General features: G+C 32.0%; 1 protein-coding gene across 1 annotated transcript; it reads right to left on the reverse strand.

Moving 5' to 3' along the window:
- Window positions 1-4,372: 4,372 nt before the first annotated feature.
- On the reverse strand, window positions 4,373-11,997 carry LOC118037951 (transcription factor MYBS3). The gene is made up of 3 exons (XM_035044138.2): window positions 11,566-11,997; window positions 5,467-5,675; window positions 4,373-5,145 (listed from the first exon to the last, which is right to left on the reverse strand). The coding sequence occupies exons 1-3, from the start codon at window positions 11,900-11,902 to the stop codon at window positions 4,558-4,560; spliced, it is 1,134 nt and encodes a 377-aa protein (XP_034900029.1). The 5' UTR covers window positions 11,903-11,997; the 3' UTR covers window positions 4,373-4,557.
- Between the last annotated feature and the right edge of the window lie 2,125 nt (window positions 11,998-14,122).

Raw genomic sequence — 14,122 nt, forward strand, 5'->3', positions numbered from 1 at the left:
TCATAATCTCTGCTGCTACTGCTGAACAATTGATTGACCAACTACAATCTTTCATCCATGTATGAGTCACCTAAATTGGTCAACTAAGGAAAACCGTAATAAGCTTAGATTAGATTTGAGCATTCATTTGTGAAACCTTGTGTCTTTTGGTTTTATTAATAACATATTATTTTGTTTTGTTACTTCTTATATTTGTTTAAGTGTGTTTTAGATTTGTCATTATTTGTTGTTTCAGGTGATGTCTTGTATACTCTATCTTTCTACCTTAGGACATTGAGGACAATGTCTTGTTTTGGTTGGGGGGAGGGTAGTAGTTGACATAAAAAAACTAACTTACTAACTGTTTTTGCTATTATTAAAATCATTTGACAAGAATGTTATTAAGATGGCAGAGTAAGGAGGAAATTTTATTGACTCTTGAGACGCATCTTAGTAAGTATCATTACCAAGGTCTATTAGAATACTTCTTGAAATATTCAGGTTTACAAACTTTGACATTGTTATCACTTGATCCTACTCATATACTCATTTAACAAGTATTCTTAAACCTTCATTTTCACACACACACTTTAACATATGATTGTGGGTTGCACATTGGATTATTACATTATTTATGTTCTTTTATTAAAGGTAACAACTAAGAGAAATGGATAGTATATAATTTGCAAAAAAAAAAAAAAAAACATAGATAAGTTTGGTTTCGTAGCTTCCCTAACCTAAGCAATTAAGCTCGAAGGGGTGTTTTAACACTTAATATCCTAAAGTCAACTGACTTGGGAGCTATTGGCCTAACGCTTGTTACATGAGTTGAGGAGAAAAACTTAAGGGAATCAAACATTGCACTATCTACATATCAGTATCTACAACCCGAGTTACTAAGCTCGTAAGGGTGTCTCAACATCTAATGCCCTAAGACCAACTGGTCTGGGAGTCATTAGCCGAAAGCTTGTTACATGGGTTAAAGATGCATTGTGTTTTGAGTTATATGTATATATTAAAAAAAAAAGAAAAAAGGAAAAAAGAAAAAGGAAAAAAGAAGATAATAATCTCAACCCAAGGAAGTTAACCTTAAACATTAGAACAAAAATTTTGTTTTCTTCCAAGTAAAGCCCCATAACTATATGTTGATATCTTAAGCACAAAAGAAAGGTTTATTAATATCTTGTTTAAGAGATTGAGCAGATATATGAATTTATTGAGAGTTTGTTTATCTAGATAGATTAATGGAAGTTGAATGATGAATGCCTTGCTTTGTGGAATTTACAAATTGTTTTTCTATTTTAACGCTTTGATTACTAGGGACTAGTAATAAGCTGGTTGGGGGGGTGTGATTAGTACTTAAAAGTAAATTTGTATCAAGGTTTTATATCATTATTTTGCACTTGAAGTATCAATAACTCCTTAACTAAAACATGTTTTATAATAACATACCTAATAATATAAGATACATTTAACTTATGGTAAATGTTCATCTTAAATGCAGGCCTATCACATAAATGAAAGGATTGATTGATGAGTTTAAGTATTGAAATTGAAAGGACAAAGAGATGGCCAAACTTAGAAAATAGATGTTGATGCAGTCCAAACTGGAACACTGTTCGGTAATTAGGTCATATCTCGAGTTCTAGATGTCCAAATGACCTCAATTTTTTAGATAGATTTGGTAAGACATAGGCCTACAACTTTCATGTGGAGTCCAAGATTTAAAAATGTCATTTTCAAGTCTAAATTATATCAACAACGGAGAAGTCCAAATATGTCCTGCAACCTAGACACTGTTCAGTGTTAAGCTCATATCTCGAGTTCTAGAAGTCCATATGACCTCAATTGTTTTTCCTAGAAAGATAAGATAATTTCCTAGAACTTTCATGAGTAGAGGTGGTTCCAGTTTTGATGTTAGCAATGACGTTTTATTCAGACAAGAAGATAAAGATTTTCACCAAGTCAAGAGTTGGCCACCCACTCAACAATTAGTTGTCAAATCAATAGTTCCAAATTTTGGCCTATAAAAGAAGACATTTGCCATGCATTTAGGCATCTTGGTGTTCAGATCAAGATCATGCTCTTACTCTATTTCTTTGTATTTTGTAATGTTTAAGTTTTATTTTATGTTATATTAATCTCTTGTTTATGCTTTTCATTTCCTTTCCTTTATTTATATAATTATGTTCTTATCTTATTTATTTATATTTCTTTCTTTCATTATATTTAGCTAAATCTATTATATCAAGGTGAAAAGGTTACATTAATGGTGTAAGAATAAGTATAATATAAACTCAACATGGACTTTAATGCTTGATACTAATGTGTTTTATATTTATTATCTTACTCACTCTTAATACTTTGCTTGTTAAATGGTTAATATAGATTTGTGTTGAACAATCCCTGGGACAACAAATGCTTGACACTTTCATAGCCTAACCGTATGGTATAACCTACACCTGTACTATGAAAGGAACTTGATTTGTTGTTAACATAAGTTATCACCATGAATACCTGATAATATTTACAAGTATTGGCATTACTCGAACAAGATAATTAATGTAATCATGTTAACAATTATAATCTGATTGAAACCTCCTTTGTGTGTGGTTTCCAGTTGAGTAATAAGAGTTTATACTATACTTGTTTGAAATACCATTAATGGATCCTTTAACCTTGACATTTGTTTTTATCATTGTTTAATCCTTACATTAATCTTCCATCTCAAAATTCTCATCAACTTCTTCTTCTTCTTCTTCTTTATTATTATTGTTGTTGTTGTTGTTGTTGTTGTATTATTGTTATTTATAATTTATACAATTAACCTCCCTATGATTTGACCCCGGTCTTGCCGAGTTATTTATTACTTCGACACTCCTGCACTTGAGAGAAGACATCAATCTTTTGATTGTGTTAGTAATGATACATCAACGTGCTCTTTTGTGGTTTGTGATGATGACCCTATTGGAATAGATGAGAACATAAGGATTGTTGATTTCATAGAGGCATTAGGGTCGTGCACATGTCATCTAATAAGCATCTATTTATTAATTTTAAATATCTCTCATACCTCAACTTATAAGAACAATTGTTTTCTTTCATAAAGGAATGAATATATATATATATATATATATATATATATATATATATATATATATATATATATATATATCAATCTTAATAGCTCTAATCAATCAACAGATTGACTATAATGTATATATACTAATAACACTTGAAACTTAAGTGAAGGTAATAAGTTCTAAAAATGCCATCATGTAAAGAAACCACATGAGTTTTAAAGGAGAATGTGTTTGTTAGGAACTTGATTAAGGAAAAAAAATAAATTTGTAAAGAAAAGAGCTAAATAAATGAAACCCTCATGGAAAAAAAGAAAAAATTGCAGAAATTTGGATATGGTTCTAATACAAGTAAAATTATGATAAATTGGTATATAGGTAATTTATAGTGTAATCCCTAACTTCTAATTAGTTATTCTATTGAAAACTCTAAACTTTATCTCTCTCTAATTACATATTCAAACTTTGTTGGTCAATTGTTTTTATTATTATTATTATTATTATTATTGATTATGACTTCTTATCACTTGATAGACTGCTCCTTTATCTCTAATGATAACCAATGACTCTTCCAACTTAATTTTTATCTCTCTTCTACTCTGTGACGAACAATCATCGTTGATTTTACATGGAAGAATAGCACACGTTAAAGTAGAAAGCGATGCCATGTGCTATGAAAAATCTTGTTGTTAGCCCCATGCGTGCATTTTTTTTAGCTGTGTAACAAATATTAGCAAGATGGCGCTATGTGCCGCCTATAAACATGCTCTGATGATACGTACACTGTAGTGTTTATGCGGTTTGTTTTGCAAACATTTGGGACTGACATGGATGCAAATATTATTGCAGATATTACTATGTAAACAACGTTTCGATCCATCCTCTTTTTCTTTTTCTTTTTGAATTGTACCTAGTGATTAACTAATAATTAATATAATACACATACAAAATTGGAAAAGGAGGAGGAGGAGAAGCAGAACGCATACACTAACCTCTTGTAATTAACTATAACATCTGAACGGAGCTGCAAGCAGACTGGATAAAATTTGGGAGTTTGAATCTAAAGAAAGGGCAGGGGCCGTGTGTGTGTATTCCATTGAATTGTACCTAGTTAATTAACTATGTTTTTGGGATGCATCAATTTAAGGTTAGACCAACGTTTAATTAGTCTCTCCAAAAATAATAATAAAAAAGACTCAACCAACATGCAAATCTGGGATGCATGCAGCAAGACTTCCTAACGAAGTAACAAATGCATATCGCCAACGGAGGATGATGATCTATGCTCAAGCAGGATAAGTCACTCTTTCAGCTGGCGAATCATCATTTGAAGCACTAAACAATAAACAGGTATTATGTCGCCTCTACCCATTCAATTATTTATACTCCTAGCTGTTTACAGTTAGAAAGAATAATAAAATATATTTCAAACCCGACCATTGTTATCCCATGTATAATAATATCCAGCAAAACTTGGACACTAACCAGTCTCTGGAATTCAAACTGCTTGGATGGAACTAGCCTTGCCATTACTTAAATCTGATCCACCAGCCGGAGCACTTGCATGAAACGCTGACTGCCTTGATGGCTCCCCGATTAGTTTCAGGGAGAGTGGTGAAGGCTCCCTGTGGTGTCTATCAGTTTCTCCTAGATGCAGATGAGACATACCGACCAGTTCATCTACAATAAAAGGCTCCTTTGGAATGACTGGAACTGGCTTCAGGACCTCATGATGCGAAGCCGCTGCACCGGCACCTTCTTCAAAGGAGGTGGTATTTGGAGGCCAATACGGATAGGGAACTGGCATGTAAGCTGGGAAGAATCCGGGAGCTACTGTGAATTCACTCGAACCTGAAACAACTGAGCTGAATTCATTTGAACTAGGAACAATTGGTTTGATTTCACTCAGCCCCATCACGGTTTTATCAGGTTCCTTGACTAGTTCTTGAGATGCAATATCCATCGGTTCAGATTCTGGCTTGAGAGAGAGATTCAATGAAGGTAGTGAATCTGCACTACCAGTATCTCCTGCCCGAGAAGAAGATGGCAACTCTTGCTCTTCTGGCACTGGCTGCGGATCTGTGGCCTGAGAAACATATAACAAAATAAGGTTTAAATTCCACTTTCAAAGTATCAACGAAAATTAGAAATGCATAAAGCAACACATCATCTAGCCATGGCATTAGCTGGCAGGACACTACAGGGCACAGGCTAAGCAGCACAAGTTCCTTTCAACAGGCTGCAAATATAAGGGTGGATGATAACAAAAGTAAATTTTGATTAAAAATTCTGCAGCATCGCTGTCATACCAGACCAAGAAGTGCATCTCATCATTGACTTCCAGCATTACAATGTAATTAATCTGATTATAAAAATGTAAAATGAACACAAAGGAAGCAAGACAGACCATTTCTGGAACCATATCAAAAAGACTGGACCGTCTCTTTCTCCGAGTGGCATTGCTCTGCCGGATGAAAAATTTCTGAGCATGGCTTGCCACCTGGGTGGGAGACCTGGATACCACAAAGTTTCGAGCTATTCCACGCCAATCTCCTTTTCCCAATTTTTGGAGACCAATTAAGAACAACCGATGCTCGTCTTCAGTCCATGGGACACCTAAGAATCGAAGACATAAAACACATAAGCCAAACTGCTTCAGCAAACTACTCCATCCATCCCATTATCATTGGCCCTATTGCAGTTTTTTAATTGTCCCATTTTATTTGCCCATTTTAAAAGTCAGTTTTATAAAATATCAGATGTCGTCCTTTAGTACCTTATAAATTTACAATACAAGAATGCAAGAGTAGTGTAGGCAACTTAGGGTAGAAAAATAATAACATACTACAATCAACACTTTAATAAACTGAAATAACAAACTAATAATATTTCAGACTTTGACCATTCCAGACAGCAGGTAATTCTCTAAAATTACAGTTAAAAAATCTATGCCTTATCATTCCCACTATAATAATCAGGAAAGTAGCACATTATATAATCTGACATGACAAAACAAGTCAGTTTTATGAAACACAGATCTAGTTATCCCAGAAAAGGTGTAGGCAAGAAACATATGACAGATGACTCAGGAACTATTAATTGGGAAACTGCAGGAGCTGAGGGAAAGTGATGTATAAGCTTTAAGATAGTCAATTTAGTGGGGCAATCAATGACTGGGTGACTGCCATGCTACCGCCAATACCAAAACTCAATAGCCAGAAGGAGGTGTGGTCAGAGCCATGGTGCTCACATTGATTGGGAGCATTTCATCAAATGCAAGACATGAAAAAGAAAACGATTGACAGGAATCACCTTAAAACACAGAGCTAAGCCAATCAAATAATATCTCTTATTTGACAAGATAATCTTGTTGGAGTGCAAGTCTGCCAATAAATCCAATAGCGAATTTTGCATGCTCACAGCACATGTCTTATGCAAAAGATTTGAGAAAATTTAAAAATGTTGAAATCACAATTTTAATTGTTGAAGGTACGAGTCACTCCCACATTCTTTAACATTTTTAGAAAAGGGAACCAATTTTCAAGGAAAGCAACAACCTCAATTGTCAATTATAAGTTGACAGTCAAAACATTCACAAAACATGCTTATTACTAGAATTGTATTTTCGAAACAAGATTATAACAACTATTAAACAATAAGTTCATTTCAGATTAACGTTAAGCTTCTAACACATCTTCAAAACTTAAAAAAAAAAAAAAAAAAGGGAGAGAATTCTTCCTAAGAAAAGAACACCAAAACTTAAGAAATTCACAGCAAAACCTAAAGCTTGAAAATTGGTTTTAACATGGAGAAATTTCAGGACAAACCCTTCACATGACACAAAGAAAACAAATATATAACTTATGTGGTTCTTGTGGTGAAAAAAATAAAAAAACAGAAATAATTCACAATTGGTTGTTAGCACAGGTCATACAAATCCCATAATAAGGTTGTTAAAAATACTTTCTTAACACGACATGGAAAATACAATGTAAACTCAAATCGTAAAATTATAAGTAGATTTTTTTAACTAATTATATATTGATAATTCCAACCAAAAAATTAAATTACATTAAAATTTAATAAAAAGAGTCAACAAGTTATCTAAATAAAATGAGAGATATAGTATGAATCATAACAAAACTTTCCAATACAAGGAGGAAATTACTGAAGGGTAGGAAGTACACAAAAACCTAGTGACACCTAGGTTGTTCTCATCATAGTAAGCTCCCAATCAGTAAAGCTCCAGGTTAAATGAAACCCAAATTCCAGAAAGAAACACACATTATGACTCCATAAAACTTAAGATTTTTCCCACCTCTTCAAACATTTCTTATCTAGTTTGATGTTTACCTGCGTGATGTGAATTGTAACATAATTATATCTTTTTAATAAATATACAGAAATATTAAAGAGTTTCTTTTTAATAAATGTGAGGAAAATATAAAAAATAGACACATACAAAAATTTGATGCTATCTTTTGGCATAAGATTTTTTAAATTGGAATAGTTTCTCAAATGAAATAAATAATTTAATCTAATGATGTCAAATATAAGATGACTATAGTTAACTATCCCTTTAAAAAAAAAATACTAAGATCCAATTTAATAATATGTTTAAATGAGTCCTTTTTTGTAATATTTGTAACTATTGTAAGAAGTAATAATATTTTTTTATAATTTTTGTAACTATTGAGTCAAAGCTAATCCCAAAAGTCAAATTCATAAAACTCATAATCTCATATCGATTTTGCACGAGTCAAATTCATAAAACTAGTAAATTTAATTTTACTAGTTTTCAAGTTTTTTATTCGATTTTGCTTGTTAGATACATGTTGACTCAAAAAATTAATTTTACAAGACAACTTGCAATTTTAACATCAATGTCTCAAATAAATGCAATTGTCTCATGTTCTCAAAGCATATAAATGAAGCAAAAGTCCTCAGTTTTAAAGAGACTAAAACGCAATCTTAATCGCTTAATCACAAAGTCCCTTGAAGAATCTACGTAGAATTTCATGAAAAATAAACCAAATACATATTAAAACAACTAAGTTGTTAGACAATAAACCTTTAAAGTTGAGCTAATTTTTCAACTTTTAAAAAGTTTCGAGATTAATAAAGACATGGAAATTAATTTATAAAAAATTAAAGCATATAACAAAAATAAAAATTAAGACACTACTAATTGTAAGAGAATCAAGAAAACAAAAGCATCCATTATTAATTAGTGATTCAATGCCACCCTCGGATTTGACTCCCCTCAAATTCCCCATCTTACATAGCCTACCTAATATTCTACTTCGATTCCAGGTTTTTTAAAGACTACTAATTAATCAAACAAAACTTAACTGACAAACACAAATCCAAAAATTTGTTGAAGACTTGACGCAACCAAACCTAAAGAATATGAATCAAAGAACAAGAAAGACAGAATTTTTGGAAGAAATTATTACATAAAAACTCTAATTTATAGTTTTATTACTGAAAAATCTCTTTTAATCAAACTCAAAATTACAACTCTTTTAAGCTGTTTATATACTAGAAAAAATGTTTTAAACAAAACTATAAAAATAATAAAGAAGTAAATTAAATAGAAAAAAAAAAGACTCTAAATTGACAACAAAAATATAACAAATCTCAATCAGTAACTTATGAACTCAATTTAAGGGCTTTATTAACCTCTGATGGCTACGAAACTTTAACCTCATATCAAACAGGGCTCATGGAATTTCCTAGTAGAGTTTTAGCTTATAAAATCTCTTAAATTGAAAGTTATGTTTGTTATAGTAAGACTTTGAGTTTAACCGAAATCTCCTCTATCATTCTCTCCATATTGAAAAGAACTCGTCCTTGAGTTTTGGTCATTCATCAAAAATAGGGAAACATGTTTCACAATAAAAACATCAAAAGTCTACAAATCATGATTCTTCAATAAATTATGTTTTTTTTTTTTTTAATCATTAGAAGAATAGGATTGGGAACACTTCTGACTATGGGCCTTAGAAAAAGAGTTATTTAAATATCCTTTCTCGATTGTGCCCTATGATCCTAGCGACTAAAAAGCACCACCACTGAAAGCTATATCAGCTCCTTTATGCTCTAGTGACCTCTAGTGTGCTGCTACTATGTGGTTAGCAAACGCAGACAAACTAGCCTAAGAATTAATCCCCATAACACTCTTAATCTCCACAAAATAATTATTAGTCGTGATCTCTTTCTCACGTTATTCTCATTCTCCACGCACGCATATTTCTTTTCCTTCTCCATAATCTAGGATAAAAACATTAACTTTTTATCCTTGCTTGATTTAGTCTCTAACAATTGCCCCCTTTTCTTATAAATGCCAACTAAATGCTTCGCCGATCATTTACTATGTTCTTGTCATATTGTCAAGGCCTGCCAAACAATAGATGAAACGCATTGATATATACGATATAGCACTAAACACTATTATAATATTTCTTACATATACAAATGAAACAAGACAATGTTTATTCACGATTACCTTGTTGCATCATTCAACCAACACAGTTTGTATAGTTTAGGGTAGTTGCCTAATTTAAGCTACAACTTCTTCATCGTCTATGTTGATACCACATTCTCGCAGCACTTACTATCTATGATCAGGTTGCACACCTTGTCTTTGATGGTGCATGTTGAATGAAAGATATCGGTGCACAACAAATCCTCACTTAAATCATCCTTAGGAGTCAATAGGCTCTTTTGGATCACGTAAGTAGCACTGTCATTTTCATACAACAATTATCCTCTACCATCTAATTCATCATAAACATGTTCATCTTTGGGTTCTTCAATCAAAAGGTTCTTTCCTGAACTACTCTCCGACTTTCAGCTTTCAATGGAGCGATGCCCCTGGTCACCACACCTTTAACACCTAAATCTAAAACCAGAATCATAACTAGAACCTTGATGTGTGGTTTGTTGAGTGGTTGGTTTAGGCTAAGTGGTTGTTCTTTGATCATTGGATGTATATTCTGGTCAAACCAAAAGTCTCAGTTGGCTACCCTCACAAATCGTTTTTTCTTCATAGTTGGGGCCCTCTAATAAGCTTTTGAAATCATCCATAATGGTTGTAAAAATAGGAAGTTCTGATGGACTATCACAATCCATTTAAGTATTTGGTCATCAATTGCTCATTTATTTTTGACAGGTAATTCCTCGCCACTAGCTGATAGAAATCATCAAATGCATTCATTAACATCTCCCCTCTTGCCTCCGCATATGGAGTTGCTGGTATAAAGTTCAAGTGTATTTGAATTGAAAGGGAGAAAGAGATCTTTCATCTTCTTTCCCTTCTTTTCTCATTCATTGGTCCTCTATTTGTCTGAACTTTTCTCAAGTTATTTTCAATTGTTTCCACCAAGCAAAAACTCACCCCTTAATGTGATGGCGATCAGCTTCACCCTCATCTAGTCCAAGACTTCCTTATACTAAAAACCCTTTCTACTTTATGTAGTCAATAAATTCCTCTGCTTGCAAGGCTATTGCGAACTCAAGGACTTTTATCTATAACCCTAAAGTCTCCATGATACTTATTGTGATTATTGCGATTTAGAGGCTGCCTCTTTTGCACCTCTCGCCCTTGAAAATGATTTTCAAATTGTTTATTAATTCATGATCACTATTTTCCTTATGATCCTCTAGGGTTCTCACCACCGCTAACTAGAGAGTTAGTTATACAATTTGTGTCTGCATGTTTTCTATTTTCCAACTATTGGATATCTCTTTCCCTAGCAGGAACCTCCTCATCTCCCCCTACATGGCATGTCCTATTCTAGGACTTCTTCCAGCAATGGTTAATTTAACAACACACAACAAGCAACTAACCACCAAAAATCACTTGGTTTTAATACCAACTGACCCAGCCAAACCTAAGGAATAGAAATCAAAGAACAAGAATTACAGACTTTTTAGAGGAAGGGATCACATATAGAATCTCTAATTCATAGTTTTATTATTGAATAATTACCTTCTAATAAAAAAACTAAAAATTACTATCTTTTATGCTGTTTAAATACTAGAAAAAACATCTCAAACAAAGCTGGAAAAACAATAAAAATATTTTAAACTAAATAGAAAAAAATATTATTTTAACTATGAAAATATGAACACTAACTTCTAGGACTAATTTGGAGCCTTGTTGTCCTCGTATGGCTATGAATCCAGCACTAGAATTGAAATTTATGCCCGTTATCGTATCGCTATGTGTTTGACCAAAATCTCTTAGACTGGTAACCAACCGACCAACAAAACGTAATGGCACACACGAACCAAAGAATAATCCAAAAAGTACAATGATAGATATTACAATTAATTATAGAATCAACAATATCAATCAAATCGCCTACGTCATCCCGGAACGGTATCTAACAAACATCCTCAAAATCATCAATATGAAATAAAATAAAAATTAGCAATTTATTCATAAACACAAATACATATATGTTTATAATAAACAAATTATAACTAAACAAAACGAAACCTTTTTTTCTGTCTCCGCGTTGATTGGTAGAGCAGCTAGCATGGGCAGCCGGGTCATCAGACAAATAGCCGTCAGGTACATGAGCCGAATCACGGACATGATCAGATGGAGGAGAGTCAGGATTAGGCGAAGCGGCAGCTGATGAAGACGAATGGTAGTGCACCGACAAGTTTCCCATACTCGCACTCTTTTTAATGATTGACCCATCGGTCAGCCTCACGCCGAAGAGCTTCACTCCGGATAAAGGAGAAGAAGACGAAGACGCGAGAGAGGAGCGCGTGGGGCAGGTTCGAGAGTTGTGGCCGTTGTTGCTGCAATGCGAACAACGCCGCGTCATGGTGGCTGTATGAACGGATAGTTTATTTATATATAAGGAGAGAGAGAGTTGCGTGAAAGGGGGGGAGATTGTGGAGAAGGGAGGGATTTATTTTCCCTCTTTGTTTGTTTGCTTGAGTAAGAGATGAGAGAGGATAAGGGTGTTTTAGGAATTTCATCATTAAGGGGATTGATTAGAGGAGAGCGGGGGATCGCTCGTTGAGGCAACTGTTCAATTGTCAGTCTTGTCCTTCTCACAGGGATAGGATCATGTTTTCTTTTATTGTTTATTTTTTAATTAAAAAATGGAATTACATGGTTAATTGATTTTTTTTATTTTTTATTTTTCTCGTTATATTGTTTGTAAATTAGAATTCTGAGTTTTCTTATGAAAATAGTTTTAAGAAATATAACTATTATTTTAAGATTTTCCTTCACATCTCCTTACATTTTTTTAATTTTCTCGTTACATTTGTTTTTCGTTTCATTACCAATTTCTCTAGAGTAAATGGATCCACAAAGACGGTGGGAGCCCTTGACTACAGATAAGCCACGTGGATTTAAGTGGAGTCCACCTTCTAATTTTTATTTTTTTGGGGTGTGTGTATGCATGATGGATCACCACATCCTGTTGCTTTTTCACTTTTCGTTCCGAAAAGCATGCCAATAATGTTTTTTTATTTTTTAAAAATATTTTTGATATCAGCACATCATAGAGACACATTAATGAGGTCTTAATTTTTTTTTAATTATCATCCTAATCCATCAGAAATGACTGATAATAATGATGTCGTTCAAAAATTTCGGCACAGTTTATTTTTGCGGTATAAAATTGTTTTTTAAAAAGATTAATCTTTTTATTTTAAATTAATTTATTGTATTATTATTAAAAAAATTTGGTGTGTTAGTATTAAAAATAAATTTTTAAAAAATAAAAATATATATTGGTATAATATATTCTTAAAAATGTATATTTCAAAAAGCTACTATTAAGTATGCTTTAATGCATGTAGGTTTTTTTTATTATAAAAAAAATAATTAATTAATACAGGTTAGTTGAAATAGGGTGTCACGTCCAAGAAAGTTGTCTAAAGCGCCCTGTTGTTAACCCTTTACCTCAATAATATTGCACTTACTTATTAATATGAAAAACTGCTACAACGAATTTCGAAATTGAGTCCTTTTATTACCGTGTTTTTTAATATAAAATATTATTCGACCAACAAATAATTACCTTCTTAATCGAATCTTAAGTAAGTGGTCCATATTTAAATTATAAAACGAATTTTATATAAAAAAATAATTATGAATTGATGCAATTATAAGAAGTTTTGTTGTCCTGACTTTTTTTTCATAAAAAGTCTTCAGAAAATATATTATTTTCTTTCTAAAAAAAATAAAGAAAATATAATATTTTGGGTCACCAATTTCTTTCAAAAAGAAAAAATTATACATAAAAAATTTATTATTATTATAAGAAAGAGATTCTAACTAAAAAGATCTATAAAGAGGAAGATTATAAGTAAAAATGTTAAAGATATCTACTGTACCTTTACAAATATTTCTTAATGAAACAACTAATCCTGTTTTACATGTTCCTCAAAATTCCAAGAGCTTGCTTGTTATTATTTTGATATTTAAGTAAATGTCAGGGAAGAACTAAGAACAATACAATATTTTATAGGTCAAGACCCTAGCATATGCAGATAATAAAATTTTAAAAAAATGATTGGATATTATATTTGTTTTCAGTTTGGTATTGTGGTAGTTTTTTTTAAAAAAAATACTTCTCGTCTTAAAAAAATATTAAATTAGTTTTTTTATTATATTTTTAATAGTTTTGACATGTTAATATTAAAAATGTATATATTTAATTAAAAATACTTTAAAAAAATACATTCACCGCATTACCAAATACACTCATAGAAATCCATTTCATGATTAAGCAACGAGATAATTACTAGAGTCAAAAGTTATCCAATGAACCTTATCTTGAAGACAAAAATAAAGGTTGATTTTGTACAAATATGTAATTAAGTTAAAATTTTTGGCATAATAACTTCATTTAAAAAAGAATTGGTGAAATAATACACTCTCACCTTATCGTGCTTCTAAAACATGATATTTATTAAATATTGTTATTTCTAAGCATAACAAGATAATTGTCACACTTCTTAATAGCGACATTTACGCATGTCGCGCCTTAGAAGCGCGACATCAATTAAAATTTAAGTCACTCCCC

The sequence above is a fragment of the Populus alba genome, chromosome 3, assembly GCF_005239225.2.
Source record: "Populus alba chromosome 3, ASM523922v2, whole genome shotgun sequence".
In the NCBI taxonomy this organism is placed as follows: Eukaryota; Viridiplantae; Streptophyta; class Magnoliopsida; order Malpighiales; family Salicaceae; genus Populus; species Populus alba.

Coding starts and splice junctions, on each gene's coding strand:
- LOC118037951 (XM_035044138.2), bottom strand. CDS start 11,902: ATGACGCGGCGTTGTTCGCATTGCAGCAACAACGGCCACAACTCTCGA. Junction 5,676..11,565: donor ACGCGGAGACAGAAAAAAAG/GTTTCGTTTTGT, acceptor TTCGATTCTTAG/GTGTCCCATGGACTGAAGAC. Junction 5,146..5,466: donor TTGATATGGTTCCAGAAATG/GTCTGTCTTGCT, acceptor TATGTTTCTCAG/GCCACAGATCCGCAGCCAGT.